Source organism: Pezoporus occidentalis, unplaced genomic scaffold (genome assembly GCF_034315485.1).
Source record: "Pezoporus occidentalis ecotype Australia unplaced genomic scaffold, CSIRO_AGI_Poc_V1 ctg100, whole genome shotgun sequence".
In the NCBI taxonomy this organism is placed as follows: Eukaryota; Metazoa; Chordata; class Aves; order Psittaciformes; family Psittacidae; genus Pezoporus; species Pezoporus occidentalis.
In genome coordinates this window covers 1,881,265-1,906,685 of record NW_026912780.1, presented here as the reverse complement: position 1 = coordinate 1,906,685, position 25,421 = coordinate 1,881,265, and the positions used below count along the sequence as shown (strand labels likewise).

General features: G+C 40.2%; 1 protein-coding gene and 1 long non-coding RNA gene across 4 annotated transcripts in view; one reads left to right on the top strand and one right to left on the bottom strand.

Annotated features, from left to right (window-relative positions):
- Positions 1-7,262: 7,262 nt before the first annotated feature.
- Positions 7,263-8,902, top strand: LOC134160482 (uncharacterized). The gene is made up of 2 exons (XR_009963558.1): positions 7,263-7,918; positions 8,486-8,902. It is a non-coding gene; the product is annotated as an uncharacterized LOC134160482 (long non-coding RNA).
- A 1,177-nt stretch (positions 8,903-10,079) lies between these two features.
- TMEM117 (transmembrane protein 117) overlaps positions 10,080-25,421 on the bottom strand; it is a 238,005-nt gene continuing 222,663 nt past the window's right edge. For all 3 annotated transcript variants that reach the window (XM_062612535.1, XM_062612524.1, XM_062612513.1), the window contains exons 7-8: positions 19,546-19,675; positions 10,080-11,051 (exon numbers count right to left, since the gene is read on the bottom strand). In XM_062612535.1, coding sequence (XP_062468519.1) covers positions 10,411-11,051; positions 19,546-19,675 — 771 coding nt within the window. In that variant the 3' untranslated portion in view covers positions 10,080-10,410. The remainder of the gene's footprint in view (positions 11,052-19,545; positions 19,676-25,421) is intronic.

Genomic DNA, 25,421 nt, shown 5'->3' with positions numbered 1-25,421 from the left:
TAAGAGGAAGTGGCAAAGACATTAGAAGAAAGGGATTGCATTTTCCTGTCTTGCTGTTGTCAGAGAAGGTGTCAAATGTCATTGGGGTCTTTTGCACAGGTGAAACAAAATTGTCAGATCATATGCACAGGTGCTGTAGACAATGATAAAAGAGGAGTGAGAGTTATTACACCACTTTACTCCCTAAAAACCTATTCATGCTTATAGTTAGAAGTCTGTGGCACTTCATTTTGATAAGTGAAAATCCTAAACAGTTTGAGGAGCTGAAGGTTTGCTGACCTTGTGTTACAATGAGACGGATTAACAGTTCTCAAGTCTGCTGACTGGTAGGGGTCCATTACATCCAGCCACTGTGCACAGTCCACCCCATACTATGCCTTTATGACACTTTGTATACAATAACAGATAGTAAGAACACCTTGGATTCCAGATGAAGCATCAAGGTTTCTGTAAGGTACAAATGTCATCTATACAGAGACATCTTCAGTGAGCTGAGCAGAGGGACAAGGGCTGGCTGGAGAAGCAGCTGGTCCTGGACACATGATGTGTGTGTAGCCCATGCTGCAACTATGTGCATGTGTGTCAGTGTGGATGACCAGAAGGTTTGGCGTCCGAAGGCTGTTTAGGATCTTATTGTTTGCTCAGTGTCTAGTAATGTGATTTATCTGCTGCATTGCTGGTATCAAATCTCAGTCCCGCAGCAGGATTTGTGGCAGTCATCTGGTGGGACTCACCTACCCACAGCTGTGGTCTTGACTAACACTTGTACGCAAGCAGCACCTTCAGACCTGAACCCCCACAGCTCCACATTTTGTTCCACAGAAAGGGCAGTGGGGAAGATGAGCTGAAACCCAGTGGCTGCCACTGAGACACCTTCCTTACACTTGTTCTTGTACCCAGTGGCCTTTAGAGGATCAAGAAAGCACCATTCACTGCTGTGGCTTGGCCCCAGTAAACCTGAGTGTATCTCAGTGCCCGCCTCCTCCACCCTGTGCTTTTGCACCATTGCCTTCTGACATGCCATCTTTGGCAGGAGCCAGAAGCCGTTCCTGCTCTCAGATCAAAATAGTCATCACCAGACAGGCTGAGAGCAAAGGATCCATGCCAGCATCCCGCTCCTGCAGCACTGAGAGCCTCATGCTGGAGAATGTTTCATCTGTTTCACCCATGATGAAGTACATTGACACTGGCATGAGACAGTTTTCATAGATGAAATGCACAAGGCAAAAGAACCACCTGTCTGTGCCTCATAAAGGAATGGAAGACACAGGGTGCAGCCCTGCTCCACCTTCTTGCCCCACCACCAGATTAGGGCAGAGGCACGCAGTGATGCCAATTCTCCTGGTGCCAGGTGTTTGCTGTTGGGAGAGACATCTTGGTGCTCTGTGACCAGGTTTCCTGACTTACAGAGAGTGCTGGCTTTCTCCTTCCACCCTTGGAGACTGCCTAGAAGTAAGATTACGCTCACCAACTTTAATTTACAGCAGCATTGGGTCTGATAGCAGCCACTTCCCATATGCTTTTGACAGCAAATTGCCAGGCAGCCCCAGTAGAGTGTTTTGCATGTCTGCAGCTATCTCCATAGCTGCCCACGCATGGGGACAGTGCCGTGCAGCACAGCACATCAAGGGAGAGTGGCGTTTCTCACCCTGCTGGCTTTTCACTATTCCCTGCATATACACTGATGGACCTTGATTGGCAAAACTGCCCAGCTGAGACATAGCACAGCACTTGTCAGCTTCTGCTGCTCTCACTGGCCTAATGTTTCCTACCATCTTGCCCCTAAAAATAGCACTTAGTGCACTGATACTGGCAGGGCCCTTTCACATCTTCAACGAGCCTGTGTATCAGGATGCAATGCACGGAATCCCATTATAAATAGATTGTTGTTTTACAGGTCTCCCTGTTTCATCATTCAAACAAAAATTAATGCACTCACAGTGTACATGATAGGAACATGTTAGAAGAATTTTTTCACCGCTTGTCTTTTGAACTTCCAGCATTGCTTCTCAGTGACACTTGATAGAGCTGAAGGAAAAATGTAACCCGGTATAAAATCTGAAGTTGCCATCACATAAGCACTGGTAGTCCTTGCATTTACTATGAAAAGGAATTTAACGACTTCCTTTTTGCAAAATATCATTTGCAAAGAAACAATAGGGCGCCAACATTCTGGGGAATAAAAGAGCAGCTTTGTAACTTCTTTGCATGTTACTTGCTGTGATTTGAATCACTGTTGAAGTCTCTTTTCCAAACTATTTCTGAACCCAGGCTGAGATCAGCAAACTCTGGAAGGTAGCTGAGAAAGAAGAGAAGTATTTCCACTTCTCATTATGGTCACCCTGCAGGCATTTTCATGGCAGGTGACAATGCACGTCTGATGCTAGTGAAATTGCCTTCTCGTTTCAAAAACTCCATTTCTCCAGATGGAATATATACCAGGGTGAAATATGCCCAGTGCTGTTCCTGGCATGTTTCATGCTGTGTGTCTGTGAATCTCATGAGACAAAGAACACATTTGACAGCAGAAAACTAGAAAGGCCAAACTCCCAATCAAATACACAAGCAGTGCAATACCTGACTTTTGGGAACTTGGGCAAGTGATTTCATGTCTCAGTATTTTTATTTTAATTTTTCTTTCTACTTTTGCAAGTCTTTTGTACTACAAATTCTTCAGGCAGTTCCTTTCCACTCTTTACAGTCTTATCTGTCTAAGGCACTTACATGCTACCGTGATAGAAATAGTAACAAGAACTACAGGACGAGTAGGTATTTTGATTAAAGTACATTTTTCCAGAAGACCAGAGAAGATAGAAAGCAGAGGTCTCTAGGAAATGTCTTGTCAACTGCCTGGTTCACTTCCCCAAAAAGATGGTGGATATTTTGTGATGTAAAGCTGGAGCCATCAAAACGTGAGCAGAGATCTTTGTTCTGTGCGTGTTTATTCCTTCATGTGCCTTCTGCAAGGCACTAAAATACACCCGAACGAGCTAGTTGTCTTTGAGTCCTCGTTAGACCAGTATTACACTGTGTCTTTGTAGCACTCTTTAGAGCAACAGCGCTAACCGCTCAGGTGCAGTGACCTAAATTAACCATATCGCTCACAAGGACCTGAGCTTGTGCCTTTAGATGGCCCTGCATGAATTTCAAGAACCTGTTAGTACAGGCTGGTTGCTAACTAGGGAACTGTGCTCTCAAACCCAGGTATAGCCTGGGCTTGAAAAGTGAAAAAATCCCTACTGTTTTAGGTACAACAACACACATTTCCATGGAGGTTTTATGAAGCACTACACGCTAAGCCTGCTTATAGTTGAACCCCTAGGTTCAACAAATTATGATATTGGCCCTTGTAGGCAGACCTGCTGTGGAAAATTATAGAATCATAGAATCACAGAATGGTTTGGGTTGGAAGGGACTTTAAAGCTCACCCAGTTCCGCCCCCCTGCCACAGGCAGGGACACCAACCACTTGGTTGCTCCAAGCCCCATCCAACCTGGCCTTGAACACTTCCAGGGATGGGGTATCCACAACTTCTCTGGCAACCTGCACCAGTGTCTTGCCATCCTCAGAGTAATGAGTTTCTTCCTAATATTTAATATTCTACCTTTTTCCAGTGCAGCAGGAGGTTACTGCTGATTTCTGCCATGTGCTCTAGCTGCTTTTATATAAATAACAAACTCTTTAAACCTTGGAATCAATATTCTTTTTCTTTCTTTTCTTTTTGAATTAAAAATGCCTAAAGTCTCTCCAGGATCCCATAGGAAAGAGTTTGATCTATGCCCCTTTTGGGATTATTTCTGAGGAGTAGCTTTGCTGTGGAGCTGATGGAATTCGGGCAGGTCAGAAGTGATGGAAAGGGTAGAAAGAGAGTAAAGGGATGGCACACATGAAGGGAAAATGGCATTATTGTCTGCTCAAAAGTTAATTTTAACCTTGCAGAGATTTTGGAAAATGTTCCATTTTTCTATAGTTTCATGAAGCAAAAATAGAAATTTTTCTCTTTCTAGTCACCATGGAAACATAGAAACAATGATTGCAGGAAATTTTCTGTACTTGTGGGATCAGGTTTAAGTTATCACTGGATAACATGGAAGTTAAACCACTCATGCACCCTTAGCAGTGTTACTTGGCAAGGCTGCCACAGCTGACAGGGAATGAACCTCACAAAAGTCCTCAAACATCTGGAGCAGCTGGAGCCACTACGTTACTGGAATATATTCACTCCAGCTGCTGTTGGTTCAGTCTATACATACTTTCAGGAAATGATTCTAAGAACAATTAAACACTGAAACTGTGACAATGTCTGAGTATGCTTTGTAGTCCAAAAGACTTAGGGGCCCCCAGCACATCAACTCCCTCTATGTCCCCTTAAATCTCTCAAAGGAAAGGACAGCAAGGAATACAGCATCTCAGAAGCAGTCACAAACCAACACTTATCTCTACTTAAAGGAAGGGAAGGAAACACAGATGGTGTTGCATCGGTAAACAGACATTATGGGCCTTTGGTGGGTGATATGTGATTTAAGTCACTAACAATAAAAAATTATTGGAAATAAAAACAGAAGCATGAAACACACTTTAGGGAAAAAAAAAAAAGGAAGAGAGGAAGGGATTCAATACGCCAAGAAGTGCTCCAGATGTCACAAAGCAGCATGAGCCCCAGGTCTATAACCTGCCTGCAGGAATCAAATAAACTTCTGTTATGCAGACCCCAATTGCTACACATCAAAGGAAAAGCATGAGATTAGAAGTATCTCTGTGCCTGTGTTGCTGCTGTAACATATATTTCTGAGAGGATTTGATGCTACTTCACTCGTCTTTGCAAAGCAACTGGATTCATGCTTTTGCTCTCTCCAATAAGGAGTTTGCTGGAGCCTCATGTGGCTTCTCCTTCATAAGTTTCTTCCCTACTTCCCATTCAGAAAATTACCCCTTTCCCCCAGATAGTGAAAAGCTGCTGACATTCCTCGTGCAGAGGAAGTGTTAAGAGGGAAATAACATGGTGTCAAAACCTAGTCACCTGGAAGAGCTACTCACCCAGAAGTCATCTAGAAGCTGAGAATTGTTTGTGAGCATTCGGGTACAAGGTCTTGCTGCTTCTGTTTCAGTATCTGAAGGGGATAGAAAGGATTTCTTGTGATTTGCTGTCTCTCCATTTGTTCCCTCATGTTCCTGTGAATCAGGATTTCTGTTTATATTAAATTCCTTCTAAATTGGTCACATAAGCCATTCTGCTTCACCTCAAGGCTGTGGAACTCACAGATCAGACTTTCTCCTTTTGCCTGTCTTTGGTTGTCCTATCTGGAGTTTGTATGTTATGTATCACAGTGACATGCCATATCACGTTTAGGGAGCCCATGCTCCTCCCCACACAACAGTTTTGACTGCACAGGGAAAAGAACAACCTCTTTGTCATTTGTGACTTAGAACGATGGACAAGAGACAGTATAGTAGAAGAGATGGTCTGTCTGGTGTTTGCAGTGGCATCTCTATTGACAAACGGACTGCGACTCTGCTAATAAATGCATTTTGAATCTTTGCATGTCACTGTCCATAATCCCTAGCATGGGGTCACTCTAACCTCTGGTAAATGGGTGGTTTGTCTATATCCTGCACTGCACAGCTACAAGTTAATCAAATCACAGTTAGGTTTGTCTTGTAATCTGCTCAAAGTTTAAGCTGGTTACTTTGAAATGCAACCTGAAAAGCTGAAACACTCTGCTTGCAGGACTGTAACTACTTCAAATTTATGGCCTGAGATAAAAAGTTCTCTCCCACAGAGCCCTTCCTAGGAGGTTTTTAAAATTAAAGGCAGTGTATTAAAAATCTGTTACATCTTTTACTAGTGAGTCATAACCTGTTCACTTGTGGGAAAATGAGCTTGCCAGTCCAGTATCTGAATTGCTGCCTTTCCAGTCTTTGAGTGGAAGTCTGCTCTTTGTTTCCAGGTGGTTGTCATGATGGAGGCTACCCACTGCAGGAAAAGCAATAATTTAACATATCCTGTAATACAGTGCAGTAGACCACAGTATGATGACACTATCTGGAAAGGACAGAAATCTTTTAAACAGAACAAATTTCCTTTCTGCATAAATTAGGAAAAGAAACACCATAATTTGGGGAAGCAGATAGTGCAGTTAAATGTTCTTTTTTGGTTTTATATTTTCTAGGCAATAGAAATGGAGGCAGGGGAGATGAAGCAACCTGGAGTAAGTAACTCCTGAAGCGATGTAGAATAAAGAGGGTAGTAGTAAATCATCTGTTTGAGAGACTCAGCAGCTTCCCCCAACAAAATCAACTAATCCCTAGGCTCCTAACATACATACACTTACACATACACATCTTCTGCAGTTGGATTTTAGACATACATATACATTTTCATAAGCATGAATATTGTATTTAAGGTACTTTCTACAAATATTCTTACCTTCTATTTGCTCCATGTCATTTCCACCTCTGCAAAGATTGGGGATGCTATAAATAACTGTGGGCTCATAAATCTTATGTGCTTATCCTAGAGATGTCTCTATGTATGCTATTTTAGGCAGCATCTATCATTCATCATTGTAGAGTGTATCTATGATAAAAAAAAAAGAACTATTGTACCAAATCTGATCTCTGACAAAGTGGACACAGGCCAGCCCTTTAGTGATGGCAGCGGCTGGATGGGTTGTTATAGAGGGCAGAATGGAGAGCTGTGCAGTGTGTGAAAAATCTGACACTTCATCTTTTCTGTTCTGTGGATTCTTCCAGCTTCTTCACAGAAGGAAAAAAAAAACAACCAACTAAAATCTTGGTGTAATAGGCTTTCACAAAAAACCTTTTTCCTATTTTCACATAGGAAAAGGCCAATCATCCATATCAAGGTGCTAGTCACGGGTACTAGACTAGAAAGCATTTCAGAGTGTTTTGAGTTAGTGAAGTATTTCAGAATATTAATAATGAGCAACAGTTGAAAACAATGAATGTACTTCCAGAAGGAGTATTTCCATTTTGGGTAACCAATTTTAAGCCTTCTACTTAGCCACCCAGTCTCCCATGGACCCTTCTACGGTCCACAGAGGAAGACAAGTTGCTTCAGAAAGCTGAGGATGACTCAGCTCAGGAATGCACTTTAGATTGTGCCCACTTACTGTCCCCTAATCCAAACCGCATGGTGTCTACACATGAATGAGATTTGTCCAAAACATACTGCTGTCTGTTCAGTTTATAAGGACCAGGGAAGAGCTGAAGTAAAATCTTGAAATGCACTAACTGTGGGCTCTGCATCCTCAGCACCGTTTCACACCATAAACCCATTCCTGCTGAGTTGTGCTACTTAGTCACGCAGACAAAAATGACTACATTAGGTACCAAATCACCTTTAGGGTGTTCAGCTCCCCAGTCTTTGCCTGCTTCAGAAGGAGCGTAGAGTAAGCGTAGCCACCTAACTCAGGTTTCTCAAGCTTAATAGTAGAAACGGAGAGTGGAAATACTCCTCTCCCATCTGTGTCTGTTTTTACAAATGAGACTCCCACAGAACTGAGGAGTCCTTCTTCTTTTAATTAAAGTGATGATATGACCATGGTGAGTGGCTACACTGAATCTTTTAACTTCTTATGAATTCATGATATAAGCAGTCTCTCTGCTTGACCATTAATTTAAATACTCATGCAAAACCTAGGATTACTTGATGCCTTTCTCTCTTTCATACAGGCTTATAATGACCTTAAAAGCATTAACTCAATGTGAGGTCACAGAATAATTTCAGCTGCGGATCAGTTGCTTAATAACAGTTTTCTCAGAGTCATGTAATCACACAGGCTGTAAGGCTCAAGTAATTCTTTCATTTTCTGCCTCCATATTAATGGATTTAACCACTCCTATGCACAAAAAGGAGAAATGAGCTAACAGGAGATTTTCTGTACTTGGGTTTACAGTGTTGTCCTGGGTTCAGCAGTAGCAGTCATTTTTCTCCTTCTTGGTAGCTGGTGAGTGCTGTGTTTTGACTTTCGGCCTGGGAGCAGAGCTGATAACACTGATGTTTTGGTTTGGCCAAGGACTTTGTGAGCCTCATGCTCTGCCAGGGAGGAGGGGAGGCCAGGAGGAAGCAGAGACAGGACACCTGACACAAGCTAGCCAAAGAGGTATTTCATACCACAGCATGTCATGCCCAGGTGGTAACTGGGAGTTACCTGGAAGGGCTGGGGGACTGCAGGGTTGGAGGAGGTATCGGTCAGAGCTTGGTCGGGCTGGGGGGGCGAGTTATCGGTCAGCTGGTGGTGAGGTGTTGTATTCTCTTCCCTTGTTATTTCCTTTATCATTATTATCATTGGTGGTAGCAGTAGTGATTTGTGTTATACCTTAGTTACTAAACTGTTCTTATCTCAACCCGTGGGAGTTGCATTCTTTTCGATTCTCCTCTCCGTCCCTCCGAGAGCAGGGGGAGGGCAAGAATTGGGGGAGTGAGTGAACGAGTTACCTGACTGGGTTTAAACCACGATAGGTGTCCAAAACATACAGAGAAGCACGTATCATCTGAAAAATTACTCAGGTATTTCTGTAACTACTTAAGAAATCAAATGCTGTTTCAAAGTCAACCACCAGTATAGTCACCTCTCACACAGTACGAGCAGGATCTCACAGTGTTTTACCATGTCAGTAACTAATGGCTTGTCTTTGACTATATCTTAAGTCAATTAAATAAGTTTATAGGCTGTGGTAGGCAAAACCTAACAAATTTATTTTTAGTCATAATTTTTAATGGTTAAAAATTTAGCCTGGTTTTAAAGTGAACTTTCTCTTGATGAAATATGACATGTCCCGTAAGCAAATTATTTGATTTTGACACTGCTGTGATACTGCCTTTTTTAGTGTCAGAAATATTTATGATTTTAAACAGGACAATGCATGGATAAAATGTGTACAAAAAATTGCAATAGTAACGGAATATATTCCTGCCTCATAATAAACAATCGTTGAATGATGTTTATTAAAATTGGCTCTCAAGTGACAGTTAATAAATGCATAATTCTATTATGCATGCTAAATTCAGCATTCCAAAAACTTAAAAGCAGATAGATCAAAACAACAAAGATAAAAAAGTCACAAAGACAAAATGCAGCAACACCAGTAAATGACAGGGAAATAATTCAGACTTAAAAATGGCTTATTATTTAGTAACTTGTAGCAACAATTTATAAAACTAAATTAGAGGCAAATCAGAGTCTTTCTGATGTTTTAGATATGCAATTTCCCTAGTGCATATATTTTGATCATACAGTAGAAGAATTCACTTTACTGAGTCCCCTTCAAAAAAGCAAACACAGCCCTTCTTCCCCCCCCCCCCCCAGTTTCACCATGTTTCTGCTTTCAGGTAACACTTATTCATGGATAATGAGTGAAGAGAAAAAAAAATTACAATAAAAATCAGTTATTAACATATTTTAATTAAGACCCATAAACATGGCTTTAGTTTTTGGAGAAGTTTGACTGTCCGTATGTGATGTGTTTCTGTGTATGTTTCATGTATGCCCAGATATATTGGTACCAAACTACTCAAAACTGGATGTAGTGGGCTTTGTGTCCTTTACTGTAAGCACTCTATTGGCTCCTTGATGTTGCATAGGTTTGGTGTGATGATGGAAAGAGTTACTTCTACAATGTATTTTCACCTCTGTTTCTAAAACGTGAAGGGCAAAACTTTTAATCAAGGAGCAGTTTATCTTTAATTAGGAAAAATATAATTAGGCATTATCACCTAATTGCTATTACTGATGGAGTAAGTCATATTTTCACAAGTAGTGACCCATGCTGAATTATCTCTCTGCTGTTTACCACATAATGAATCTGTATTTGTGTTTGGCAGCTAGTCAGCAAAAAATTAAAAGGTAATCAACATGCTTCTCTGCAGTCAGGTCATCAAAGTCACTGGCTTCGCAGATGAGCTAATAACAAAGTCAAGTTGTGATGCCCTAACACAAACCCTTCTTTAGGAATAACTATATTTATCTCTGTGAAGACATCAAATGGTACTTAAAATAACCATATACAAAAAGCTTTGCAAAGTAGATTAGAAGAACTGTGCTATACATCTGGTGTTGAGTTAAAAAACAGTTTAATGTCTCAAGGCACCACCACGGTAGAATTTTATACCTGCAAGTAATCATCTAATACACTATTATACAGTTAAGGTAATGTATTAATAAACAGCTTGTGCAATTTTGGGAAGCAATCTATAAAGGAATGTTAGATATACAGTAGGCACATACTATAATACAAATAAAAACCAAAATTCCTAAAAAAAGCATGCTGAGCACCTTTTGGTATATGTTCTTATTCTAAACACTATGTAAATCTTAACTTACAAAAGGTAAAACTGAAATCTTACAGTAACTGCTTATTTAAACTGATTTTCCTGGGTATTTGCCTTTATGTCACAGGTTTATTCTTAGGGACAGAGGACTCTGGTACTGGCTGTAAAGGGCTATCTGGTTCATTCAGTTGTGCGTTCAAGTTTTCAGAAGTTAGGAGAGAAGAATTAAAAACTATTTCACTTAAGTCTGATTTTATGGATACAAGATGTGGTTCTTGAAAACTTAACGGTTCTTCTACCAACACCTGTGTATTTTCTCGTGTCATTCCCATATCTGACGGTGACTTTCTTTTCATTCTTGTGTATGATTTGTCTAAATTCTCCATGCCTTGATCAGTTTTCTGAAATCGCCCAAAGAACCAGATGAAGAAACCAAACAAAGCAAAAGCCAGCAAACTTGGAATAAAAGCCAGGCATTTGACATCAAGGCTAGAGCCTATGAATCTGCTGTGCAAGAACATGTCTCCTTCGGCATAGGTCCGGTTCGTCAACGGATTGGTGTTATTGGATCTCCACTCCCAGGATAATTTAGTTCTATTAAGGTCTTTCAAGCTTTCTGAGTCCTTCACTGTGTAGATCTTCTGTCCAGGACCAATATATTGACCATATTCATGAGGTTTGTAAAATATTTGGTTCTTCCACATATTCAGATCCAAGATCAAAACAAGGAAGATAATTCCATAGTTAAACCATTTGCCTGTTTGGAAAAAGAAAGTTTTGTCATCTGATATATCCATTTCAGAAGCAGTACAAATTCAGTCATATGTAAAAGCTACTCAGAGGAAAAAAAACCCAAACCAACAAACCCACTTTTTTTTTTTTAATCTATAAAGCAAAGCTGCAATTAAATTTCCCCTATAGATTTTTGCTGAATTTCCCCTAGCATTTCATGATTAGGTCTAGGCACATTATAAAATAATTCTGTAACACAAGCACAGCAGTACATCAAATGAATTCACATTGCATTTTGTAGGTGACCTGTCGATTAGACCACTAGGTGATCTGGTGTAGATCAATAAACTTAAAAGAAGCATTAACTCCAGGACTTATGAAATATTCACATGGAAGTTTTCCATGAAAAGGCCATAATAGATGGAACTGTTTATATACCAGGAACGACTGAAATGACTGAATTTTTTGGGGTTGGTAATTATGTAAATTTTTTGATACACCAACCATGATGCACAAACATATTCAGATGGGGATAACTGGATGAACTGTGATTTAGAGATACTACACCCTTGAGAAATAGCGAGGGCTGACTGTAGTCTTGGGAGGCTAGACAGCTTAGCTTTTCCGACAGTCCATGTAGTGAAATGCTCCTCCAAGGAGTGACTCATAGTCTGACATTCAGCTCCTGCAGTACTGGAGGAGGAAACCTTTCTCCTTTTATTATTTAAAGTTGCTCTTTTGCATGCTCCCTTCAGGCATCCAAAAGACATTAAAGAACATTATGCAATTGCACTGGGCTTTGAACAGGGTTTTGGAACAGGTGAACTCCAGGTATCCATTCAGAATTATTTTATGAATACACAAACCAAATTATACATTTTCTCAGTCAAAGCATCTCTTACATTCTAGCTGAACATCACCTGTGCATGTGATGACCACCCAAGAACCCAGCAAATCTACTTGTCAGCATTACATGAAAGAACATGCATGGAGGAATGTTCCTGCTGGTGATGAATGTTATTGGTCTGTGCTGGAACCATATTTAAATATGTTTCAAGTGAAACAGAAAACAACTGTATCAGAGTATCTATCAAATGACTTATGCTTTGGCTTTTAAGGCATAAATGGATTCCAGTTCCTGAAAGTCTGTGTGTTCAAATTGTACAACTAAAATGCTCCAGGAGGGTAAGAATATGAACACATTGTTTTTTACCAGTTGTGTAACACACTTTTTGAAACAATAATTTTTCATCAAACTATTACTCTGCTTCAACCAGAAAACTGTTTCAACCAGAAACTAACACCTTGCTTCATTGCCCTGAATTTAATTCGTTAAGCCATATTCTTTTCCCAGGAAAATGCATCATAAGCCCATCCAAGAACAATCTTCCATCAAAATGCTATCTGTGATGCTTCGTGTTTCTGCAGAGTCAAGACTGGTGATTTTCCAGAGAGATCTGCTAGACCCTAGAGACTGTAAGAAGTGGAAAAACTCATGCAGGACCAGTACTGCTCTTTCTTTTCATCTAGGCATGGCTAGCATGAAGATGTGCAGAGAGAAAACAGACAACTGAAACATCAATAATGAAACAGGGACATTATTGAGATGGCCTTTATATAGGCCAAAATACACTGTGAAGTATAACAGTGTCATAACTGACACCTACAATCAAGAATTGTAGGTTACAATCAATTCTTGATTGTAGGTTTCAGTTATGACTGACAATGGAAACTTAGACATTGCAATGCTGAGATATAACCAATCTCCTTTTTGGGTATGAAGGCACCCAGTGGATTTCACAGCAATCACCTGTGTGACCACATTGTCCTAAATGAAACATGTAGAGCAAGCTACCTAAGGAGTAAGACTTGAGACAGCAGCCTGCAGCTGGTGAAGCTGACTAAGAAGCTAGCAGAAAACACTAAAAATGCTGAATAGAGGTACCCAGGTGCTTGATCTCAGGCTTCACGTAGCATCTATCCTGCAGTGTGGTTTCATAATTGTGAATCTCTTCTAAAATGCATCTGCCTAAAAAAGGCTCCACCCCTCTTATATTATGAATTTGACTGCTCACCTGCTCTGAGATATACTTTTCAAGCATTCCTGTTTCATAAAAAGCATGAACTTGAAACTCCCTTGCTCAGTTCCTAGACAGTGTCAGGTGGGCAGGAGCACAGCTGTAAGCTCTGCTGTTGGGATTGTTGGGTCAGTGTGGACTATAAAGGATGCTTAGACAATCAGCTTTGATGCAGACACCCTTAAGATGAATCGCAACCTGTATGTCTAAGTGGCACCTAGGTGCCCAAGACCTCTGTTCCATACTGGATCTTCTCAAAATTCCTTAAATTTCTAATTTCTAGACCATTTTCCCATCCCCTGCATCACTGTCGTGCTTGATGAACTCTGTGATTTTTCCTCCTCTTTTGAAAACTGTTGTCACCAGAACCAAACATCGCATATGAGTAACAGTCTCGCTATAACCATATATGAACACAGTGACATCTTCCTACTCCTACTCAGTATTCCCTGCAGCCAAGGGATGTGTTAATCTCCTTAGATACAAAATCACTGGGAGTTAGCACTGTCTTGGTTACTTACAGCAAGTATTTGCCTCTTCCTAGAATACAGTGTCCTCTGCTGTCTATCCCCTCTTCGAAGACATGCACTTGACTGCTGTACTAGTAGGTGTGATATCCTGTTCAGTTTAATGAGCAAACCTTCTAGATCAGTGATAAATGTGTTGGAGCAGACTGAACCAAAAGGCCTGACAGTGTCCACTCACAAACATCTATTTAATGGTAATTCCCCATGACAAGGAATTTTTGAGATGACTTATACTGACCAACATTTAATATTATACGTGTATAATATACATGTATAAAATGATTGTCCATCGTAACTTAATTTCAGCATAATGGTTTTTACCCTAGGTCATACGTGAAGCTTACATGGGAAATCAACTTCGTAAATTAGACTTCACTCCTGATGTCTCACCTTGCACACAAACAAGCCCAAGTTTTTACTTTTGCACAGGGTCAAAATAAATATATTAATGAAGCTGTGGATATTAATTCTATTTGTGAGTCTGCGATGTAAAATGTGAAATGTTTTCTTGGGCACTGTAGGCTACAACCACTTTTTGGGGATGAAAATTTGATCCTTATTTTCTGAGCATAACTATTGAGGAGGATTGTATCCTCATGGCTAGGGCACACATCAGAAAGGAAACCCTGACTGTAGAACAATCTCTGCTTATGGCAGTTTGGCCCTGCATTGTAGAACCATGCTCTGAACACCAGCCTGTATGGGATTTTGCTTAGAAATAATCTGCCTTTCCTGTTGAAGCTGAAAAACTATGCATGAAGATGAATGCCAGGAGCATTCTCATGGTCAAAGAGGCATGGATTTTTCTTCTTCCCTTTTACAGAAAGGCATCAGCTGAACAAGATATTTGGGCAGTGGTCATTTTAAAAGAGGCTGATAAAGTTTATGACAGGTTCAGCAACCCATCCACAGTCCAACATGCAACTGATTTACTGGGCAATTGAGCAGATACTGAAGGTCCAAGTATTCCAAACCAGGTGCTGATTTGGAAGCATTTTTATTTTTGCATGTCCACTCTGTACCTGAATGATAATATCCTAAAAGAAGAGATCTCATGTAGAAGGCAGTCCTCATCATCCCTCCTGAGGTCAAGAGGAAATGCGGAAAATCCACTTATTAAGGCTAGACTCAGGTGGCCTCATGCTGTGCAGCCACAGCCAGAGGCTAGTATAGTAAATGTCGACTTCTCAGACACCTCTGTAAAACATTTAGGTATCTTTGAAATGTTCTTCATATCTTTGGTCATGTTAGTCCTATTAGCTAGATACATGCATACTGTTAGGTGAACTAAGGCGCAAATCCTCTGACTTTTTTTCAAATCTGTGTGAACAGACAGCTTTGTTTTTACCTCTAACCTTTCTGGTTTTGCCCACAGGCTCCTTCAGGCTTCCTTGTAGAGGTGATGCTTGGCCTGACTGTCAGCACATTTTGGTTTAACTCCACAAGCCAGCCATGTTAGGCACTCACCACCAATCAAGATGATAATTTCTCCTTTGGCTGGAAGGGCACTCTGGTTACATCAGCACTCAGAAACATGTTTATAAACAGCCAGAATAAAATCTCCAACCTGTTTTGATGTCCAAATTTTAACATTTCCTATTTGAAAATTATTCTCACACTTGACAGAAGATGCTCTTGGATCTCCAGTGCTGCTATTAAAGGGTACCAGCCAGGACCCATAATGCCTTTTAACCATGAAAGAATCTGAAGTAACAAAATTTACTTTTAAGTTTTCCCTGGGTACTATAGAAACTAGGGTAGACTATGTATTTTCATAAACAGCAGCCCAAGAAGGAAAACACACACTTTGCAATGAACCATCTGTCAAGGGAAATCCAGATGAGTTAAGCAGATGCTGGAATTCAAGTTATTTTTGATGTTCATAGATAAAAGCAGCTATCAAAACAGGATAAAAATATTTAATACTGAATAGATTCTTGCTATGAGTTCCTAGAAGCAAAGAAATTTGAGCAAAATGATGTACTCAGTTACCAGTAAAGATAAGATATGTTTTTGATAGTAAATTTAAAATTACACCGAAGCATATAAGCTACAGGCTGCAGATGTTAATTTGATATTACTGCCAACTTACCCCATTCAGAAATCATAAATCAGGCCTAAGAAAGCATGTTATTAGTTTAAAGGAGCAAGATGCGTTAAAAATAATACACTTTGCACTGTTATATTTATCTGCCATTTAGATACTGGAGTTACACAGAAGCAACATTTCTTCTCTGTAATCATAAGCTTTATTTTATGAAAGCTGAAATTCTCTCATAGTCACTGAATTCAGGACCTAAGACTTTAAGACAAAATAGAAAAAAAAAAGAAAAGCAACTGTCTTAAGACTTGTGATAAAATCAGGAGAGTTGGCAACACAGAGCATGTAACTGTGAAATCCTTCATCTGTAGAGCACTTGCACAAAGCCATTAAATACACACCAATAGAAAGGTGGTTTAAAGTCCTTTACTCCTCTGAATGTTCCATTACTTACAGCTGCTTCTTTGTGGGCCTGTTGCTTGTTACAGCAACCCAGCATCGAATTGGGCTGCTCAGGGGAGTCCTAGGGCTGCTCTTACTTACATCAATCAACAGTGACCAAAACTGACTGTAAAAGAGTGAAATTCCCCAGGTAAAAGATGGTAAGTGTTATTTCAGCCACACTTTCTTTCTCCTTGCTATTTGAGAGAAAAGTGTTTCCAGTTTCTATAAATCAGGTCACAGGTCATAGATTTACAGCTTGACTTTATCCCTATAGCAAGTACTAAAATAAAAAATATTCAGGCCTTAGTCTTCTTTTCCTGCCTGTTACTAAAAAGAAGTCCTATGGCTTAATTTAACATTCTGGATTCCATGTATTAAACAGGGCTTAAATGCAGCAGGCTGCCTGCCATTATCAGCGTGCTATCCCTATGTCATTTGCTGCAGTTGCGTTCATTTGCATCATTCTCATTTTAGACTGGACTACATTCATCTTGTTATATATATATTTAACCAGTTCTTCTTTCCTTTTATTAGCTTCTTGGTTTGAGTAGAAAATTACAAGTATCTAAGCATCTACACAATATCTAGAGCTTGAAAATGATCCAAGATAATACCCTGACCTAAGACAAGAACTGACGGCAAGAACAGATGGTTCAAGCAAAACTTACCCAAAGGGAGGTTCTTGTGCCATGTGTTATCACTGTTTATTAGATCTCTTAAAGGGTGGCGTAGCACCAAGATAAAACAGGCACTCAGTAGACAGAGTACGTGATGTGCAGTCAAATGGATTGATTTGTCTAGTGAATCTAATAAATGGATCTTGTTAACGCTGAGCAGGGAAAAATATTCCTCAGCCCCTATTCATTAGCTCCTCCTTATTAAAAGAATGCCTTCTTGCCAGAAAATAAGAAAGGCCTCCAGTCCCCTATGCAGAAGACTCTACAATGCATAAATATTGGTTTCTCTCAGTTGGTCTGTTTTCAAACAGCAGCACTGCAAGCAATTGTATTTCTGATCTGGTAACTGATGTTTTTTACTGTTGTTCTTTGCTCTTCCATGTTTATCATCAGTATCTCTGTCTCTTCTACAATGCAAAACTGATCTTTGCTCTTCTATCACCTATTGTTTTTCATCTACATTAACTATAATAGTCTGCATTTCTGTATGCGATGGTGCCACCCATCCTACCATTCTTCAGTCATTGTTCGTGCCCCTTTGTGCACCCATTGGACTACTTCTCTTTATACAATGGAATAACCGCAGGGCATCAGGGAGCCTTGTGGGACTCAGCCCATCCAAACTCATGCTTCAGTCTTGAGAAGCAGAAAAAAACTATTTTTCACTAACATGCCTATAATTCATATCAAGTATTTGATGCTTATACTTTATTTTTTCCCTCTCCTTTTTTGCTCACTTGGGCGACAAAAAATGTGTTCGTTATGTACACATCTGATTTCCTCTCACCCTACACCTCTAGTTCCTGACCATGAGATCATTTACTTCATCCTGTTCCAAAACAGAGAAGAGATTCACAGCAGCCCTGCGCAGAAGGACTTAGGGGTGTTGGTTGATGAAAAAAATGAAAGCCAACTGTATCCTGGGCTGCATAGAAAGGAGTGTGACCAGCAGGTCGAAGGAGGTGATCCTGCCCCTCTACTCTGCTCTTGTGAGACCTCACTTGGAGTATTGTGTGCAATTCTGGTGTCCTCAACATAAAAAGGACATGGAACTGTTGGAACAAGTCCAGAGGAGGGCCACGAGGATGATGAGGGGACTGGAGCACCTCCTGTATGGAGACAGGCTGAGGAAGTTGGGGCTGTTCAGCCTGGAGAAGAGAAGGCTGCGTGGAGACCTCATAGCAGCCTTCCCGTATCTGAAGGGTGGGTATAGTGATGCTGGGGAGGGACTCTTCATTAGGGACTGCAGTGACAGGACAAGGGGTAACGGGTTCAAACTTAAACAGGGGAAGTTTAGGTTGGATATAAGGAGGAAGTTCTTTCCTGTGAGGGTGGTGAGGCACTGGAATGGGTTGCCCAGGGAGGTTGTGAATGCTCCATCCCTGGTGGTGTTCAAGGCCAGGCTGGACAGAGTCTTGAGTGATATGGTTTAGTGTGAGGTGTCCCTGGCCATGGCAGGGGGGTTGGAACTTGGTGATCTTAAGGTCCTTTCCAACCCTAACTATTCCATGATTCTATTCTATGAAAACCACTGGTGGCTCAAACAGTCTCACTCAGACTTGCCCCAGTCCTTTCCTCTTGATGACTGTATCTTTTCTCTCAGTATTCCAGCACGGCACCTAGATGCAATTTTGAAAAACTTTCTATCCCTCCATCTGTACTTCCTACAGCCAATTGCCTTCCCTCATTCAATAGCCAACACGTAAGTTTTGCAATCATTTTCTCTTCCTTTCTGGTTTTTAATGTGATCAGTCATTCTCTACTGAAAATGCCTTTTCTGAAGCCTCATTCAGCCTATCTTGTCTGAGCCTTTGGTTCATCAGTCTTTCCTCATTGGCACATTTTCTTCCCTTGGCTTTTGCTCCCTGGTGAGCTTGTGACTAACCTGCTAACTCTTGGCTTTATCTTTGTATCATCTCTGAATGCTCCTTTTGTCCCTGATCTCTAGGAGTTTCATACAGCTGTGCCATTGGATGCCCTCATCTATCTTATTGCTGTACAGAATCATGTGTTGTGATTGTTTACATTAGCAGTTAAAGACCCCTGGCAATTCACACCTGCATTCTTTTGGTATTTATTATTATCCAACTTTTGCCAATGCAGAGAGAGCAGCTATGCTCCTGCACAGATGGAAGGTAAAACCAAAGTATTCATCCCTATTTAACCTTTTTCTCTTTTTCATTTCCTACTGTTATTAAAATACTGTCTCACAGTATGCAAGGATCAGGTACTTTTTATCTATATGTACCATCCATTTGAATAACTGCAATTCTATTTTATTTGAGGTTATTTAACTGTCTGCTTCTGGTTAGATGACTGATGGAAGTATGGTTATGAGTGGCCTTTACCAGATGAGAATGACCGAAGTTATGAAAAGATATTAGCATAAATCATAGCAAAAGCATCTGAAAGCATAAGAGATTTGAAGATGAAATAAGCTGCTAATTCCCCAGGAGAGTAATTTTAGATAAAAGATCTATAAAGCTACACTAGGTATTACTTAGTGTCACAAGAAGTTGCTGGAATCCATGAAAAACAGCAGGTCTCTCTGATTCGTGAGATACAGGTTATTCATTTCCCTGAGATCTTTATGTATGATGATATAGATTTGGACAGAAACAGAAAAATAGCAATCTGAGGGACACACATGCACACCCACACAAATATATGTGGCTAAGAACATGTTAGCATACATTTGTTACACAGAAGCGGTTAACTGTGGGATTGTGCCACAATCTGAAACATCACATACCTGTTATATGTATGTGATACTCCTCTTTGAGGATCTTTTGGAAATAAGGTACTTTGAACTGCATGTGTGCAGATGGTAAACCTGGAAGATTCACTTCAACATCACCCATAAAATGTGGAAATTCCCAGTCCTGTTAAAATAAAAAAAGAAAAAAGTTAAATATAAGCTTTCACAGTATATTTTTACCCTTTAAAATGGCTTAAATTAATAAAAGGGAAGGGTTCTATTTTTAAGCCTTTTATGATTGGATTTTATTACTTTAAGGTTGACTGAATCACTTGAAATAGAATACCTTATTTATATTAGATATTAAACATGATTTCTACTTCAGCTCCATGCAATTATGTGTTTAAAAGTTCACTTCATAGTGACAATACTGAACCCACTGTAACAGCTGATAGTACAAAGTAGTCTAAGCATACGAATACCAAGTTGTCTAAGCATATGAGTACCTATATAGCAAGCTTGCAATACAATTACAACTTCTGTTACTAATTTGACAAACAGTTTACAGGTAAGAAACTGACAAAGAAAGCCTGACCCCTTCAAACATTTCATGTATCTGTATTCAGCTTACAGGGTGTTTCCTGTATTTGGCCTTAATACATCTAAATAAACACCCTGCAAGTAATACATCAAAATAAACACCCTGCAAGTGCAGGGTCTTCAGTGCAATCTGCCTCAATCAATCCAAGCAGTTTTCTTTGTTGCTGTATTTCACCTGACAGGGTAATGCTGGAAATGTGGAAGCTCTTACCTGTCATTTTGCATACTTTGGTAGCATGTGGTAAGCCAGCTGAAGAGGATCTGCATTTAAAGGAATTTTTTGCTCGGTTATCTTCACCCACCATCAGTCACTTGAAAATGGGTATAACAGCATGGCTCATTAGAGCTAAAACTGAAAGCCTAGCAGTAGTGCTAGCCAGTGGGATTAGTGCCTGAGTGCTTACTCTGTGCACCACAGATTGTTGGTGATCTACTGTTACAAACATAGTGGCCATGTTCCCATGCATACCTCTGGACTTGGATCTCACAAGCTGGTGCAACAGGCACCTGGATTACTGAAAGTAAAAGAATGAAATGGAAGGAACTCTCTGAGTGACTTGTGCCTCCTTCACATGAAAACCATTCCAGCACAGCCATCTCCCAATTCCATTGCCAATTCCTTTTTTTTTTTTCCTTTCTTTTTTTTTCCCTGGTTCTGTAAGGCTGAAATTTTCCTACCAGGGTAATGAAAAAAGTTATTCAAAACTAAGAATCTTCTCTGAGAGATAAATCACTATATATAACTTAACTTCCAAGAACTGTTAAGTGCTTCAACATTTTCTGCAGTGGAAGGGAAATGGAACAGTTTTATCAGCAGGGAATAGCATAGCCCAAACACTAACAGCAGCTGATTTGTGCTAACTCTTTGTGATCCTGAGTTAAATGGATTAACAGGAGCACAAGCAATGAGAAAACCTGACTCTTGGTACCTGTTTCTCAGTGTTCACAGAAAGTGCCAATTTACAGATGGAGAAACCAGAAATAAGGCTACTCTCTTTTTGCCTTCTTACTAATGCAAACCATGCATTCCCGGTCACAAGGTATAACTGCCAGCTGCACAATCCCTTACACTGCATCTCCAGCCATCCCCTCGCAGGTGGTAGGCATTCAAAAAGTGCCCAAATATAAAGATTTTGTGAGTGTATGTTCTCAGTTCACAGCATCTAATATCTGTCTCTGGACTGGTGTCTCATGTTAAGTCATACATACTATCACCCAGGAATAAACAGGAAGAAATACATTACATATTCCTGAAGATAATCAGAGAGCAGAAATAAGTAAACATGGGACTACAGATCTGGCCTCCTGCTCTTGCCTTCCCCCAGTGTTCCTACTGTGCTTTTTGCTGATTTACAAATAAAATTCCACCATACAGAATTTTATATTGGACTGTGTCTTTGCAGCTGAGTTTTATAAAAACTTCAGCATTTTTTCTGATCTGTATGAATATTACCCGATAATGAGTAACTGGAATGCCAGCTCTGTCAGATATGCCATTTACTGTATTATTTGTCTCAGCAAACACACTTACTTGACACTTAAACCATGGCTACCTTTCATGTGTACATTATTTCACATTTTCTACCTACATACCCCATATTGTATGAAGTGTGCCTGAATTGTATCATGACCTCTGTTACCTGCAGCCCTGTAATATGGTACTGCCATTGCTAGAGAGATGGGTACAGGCTGGCAGTGGAGACCTCACAGCTATAAACAACTCACCAGTGCTAAAGAAATGCAGATTGGGGCTGGGCAAAACTGCTTTTAGAAGCAATGAGGAGAACAAAGAAGTGTCTAACATGTGAAAGGCACTGTGTATAGTAAACCTGGCTGTAAGTGGAGCTTCAGATCAGTAAAAAAACAGCAAGGTCTAAAAGTGTGTTAGCAAACATAAAAATGCTCCCAAGTAAATCTTAGGGAGTGAGGAAAAAGAAACCATCACAATGAACATCATATCCTTCCCATTAAAGGACTCCAGATGCCAATGACACTCCATAATGCTCCACTGATCCCCACCAGACTGAAAATGCCCATTTCAGGACCTGCAGGAGCAGGGGGAGGGTGAATGAAACACTGGGAAAAGGGGTAGAAGCTAAGAAGTGTATGTAGAACAATACTGACATTATTATTGTTACTGAAACTTTTTTCTGCACAAAGTGTTATTTTCTGTAGTAATCAGATCTCAACTAATGACTCTTGGATTACACTGTTAAAATATAAATGATACTAATAATAAGTTCTTGGCTTTATCTATAAGGTGTTTCTTCTTCGCCACAAATAACATTTCAAATGTAACACCTTTATTGGTATGATTACAAAATCTGTTATTTAAAAACAGTCCCACTGGAAATACAGAAATAAAAAAACAACAACAAAATAAAATGAATCACAATAAAATGCATTTGAAAACAATATTAAATTATTACAAAAGGAAACTAAAATAATGAGTTAAATCTACTGACTTCCATGAAAGTCATTACAGCCACAGCACTCAGGAAAATGAAACTTTAAGTTAGGTGATTAAATAGCCTTCAGGGCTTCATTTGGCTTACAGCTTTGGTAAATGTGAACATTTACTGTTCATGTAGTGACATTATCACCTATGGATACAAAGCTGTAGTATTATAGTGCAGGAGAAGAGCAGATGACTATTAACTTTTCGAGCTAATGCCAGTATTAGGCTGTCAAATCCAAACCCAACAAAATGGCCATTTTGCCGTCTAGATTCTAAGAAAGTGTTGTCCAAAATCTTTTGACTTTGTTACCAGTCTTTTCCTACTGACAAGCAAAAGACAACTTACTAAAAACGATTTTTCCAAGAAATTCAAGATGCCTTGCAGGAATAATCTGCCTCATTTGTTAACAGGTAACTGGAACACAGATCAGGTCTGCACCATGCTTTCATACATAGTATTTTCTCTCTGTGGTCTCCCGTATCAGTCTGTGCGATCAGTCTGTGCTCACCTCTGGGAAATGAGTGACATAAGTGATGTTCTTTAAGTTCTCAGCTCATAATTATGTAAAGTTCATGTGATCAGCTTTAGTTCTTATTGCTGAGGTGTCTGCGCTCTGACATACCTGGGATCTCATTAGGAACTGGGCACAAAATGACATCTTTAGAATGTATCTCTACTGGCAGAGTTTGTAAAATAAAGACGTACAACCAAACTGTTAGTTTACATTTGTAGCTCTCATATTGCATGAACAGACGATTGTTTCTTCTTTAAACCCATCAGCATCATATTTCTAATATTTATCTACTCCAGTGGTTTCTAACCTGGCAGGTCAGCAGCATACCTCTATGCAGCTTCTGAAAGAGAAACCAACCCAGAACCAGCAGGCTTAAATTAGCTGCACAGAGGTGTCTAACCTCACTGGCAAGTTCTGTGGGATGTGCAAATCAAATGAGGTTATTGCCTCATTTCCCTCTAGTCATGAGAAAAGGGCAGTCAGAGGATGTATTTAAGATCGCTGAGGGGCTCATCCTAGTGTTCCAATGGGCAAAGGGAACACCTCTGATTTTCATCAGCTACCTCATTAAACCCAGAAGCACAGACAAAAATGGATGCTGCAAAAGAGATCATGATAGTTTTGGTTTTCTTCCCTTTGTTTCGAGTTCCCCCCACCAAATAAATGCATACACTCTCTGCTGCAATGTCAGGTACTGATTTAAGAACCTCCAGTGGAATTGACAGCACTGATTTGATATTTTGTTAAGTTAAAGATATATTTAGTAATGGTAACTGAGCATCAAAGCCACACTTGCTGGTATGATCTGGCCTTTCTCTGCCATCACCTGAGGAAAAGAGAAGGCATTGCCTGGGGAAGACCTGTCCTGACTGCAGCCAGGACACAACAGCAGCCCCAGGGCTCCTGGGCAGCTGCCTTCACAGGCAGCCCAGGGGCATGTTGGCACCCCCCAGCATCCTGGCTGGCTGTGGGATTGCTCCTTGCTGCTTGCTGGCTTTTATTGCAGGCTCTCAGCAATGTCTCCCAGCCCCAGGGGACCTGGATCTGATGCCAGCAGGACTCAGCAAAGGATCGCAATGCCACGCTAGCCCTCCCATGCTACATGCACACATGACCCCACATCCCTCAGCCACCCCCCTTCCACCCAGGGAAAACTGCCACAGAGAAGGTGGGACTGGTATTAAAACCCAGTAACTCCCCATAGTTAACAAATGTGCTTTCATCTCTCTTCCTGAACAGCTCATAGGGTGCTTGTTACAAAGTAAATATGAAATATCATCAAAAATAAAACACACTGTTCAGATAAAATCATGAAAGAGGAAAAATGAGCACTGAATATTTCTGCTTTAAGTAGTGATGATGTATGCTATATTTAATGCTAGGAAAACATTCGTACTTTAAAGCCCCTAGAATAATAAATAAACAAAAATAGAGGGAAGAAACTAAGAAAATGCATATATGAATGTGCATATGTGCTCCAGAAACTGCCGACAGCAGTTTGTGTTTAAATTATTAAAATCCTTTTAACATGTGAGATAGAAGATTGTGCGTTTTCAGGTATCTTCGCATCTCTTAGATAGCTTTGTTTCAACTCTCAGAACGTGGCAGAAAGGCAGACAGACAGAGGAAATCTAATGAGAGGCAATGGCTACATATTTTTGCAGTTGTTTGAAGTAAGAAATGAACAGCTGGATTGCAGAGACAGAGGCATGACTCCTCTGTGGCTACCTTTAACTTCGCTGCAGTGCTGCAACTTGCAGTGATCTCTTCAGCTGAGATGTCTGCAGCTGTGAGCTGCTAAAGTGCAAACATCATTTAAATATTTTATTCAAACACACGTAAGAAGAGAAGTCAGCAGCCGTGACTAGAACTCACTTTCATGCCTGTGAGATGAAATCCACTGCTCAGTTTCTGGCCTTCTGTTCTTTGACAATACCTTAGTTAAATAAGAAGGAAGTCTGATAGACATGGAGGTTTTTAGTCATCACTAAATGAAAAATAGACATCTAGTCTTAACATTATCACCTGTACTTGTACGGCTTCAGTGGGGCTACTTAGCTCCCACAGTGAAAGATGACATATTACTCTTCAAATGACCTCCTTCTTCATGTTGGTATCATCAGTGCTAATCTATTCATAGTTTTCAAGTCCTGAAAGTTTCATTTATCTGCTCATGTCTTTTGGCTTCACCTGCTTGGATTGTTATTGGCAACAACAATCACAAAGCCTCATCAGGAACAGTGGCACAAAGTCACCAATTGCGGAAACTTTTTGTCTCTTAGTCTTGATTTAAAGAATTCAAAATATGGAAAATCCACTGTAACAGTGGAGTAACTGCTTCAGTTGAGCACCAAGCT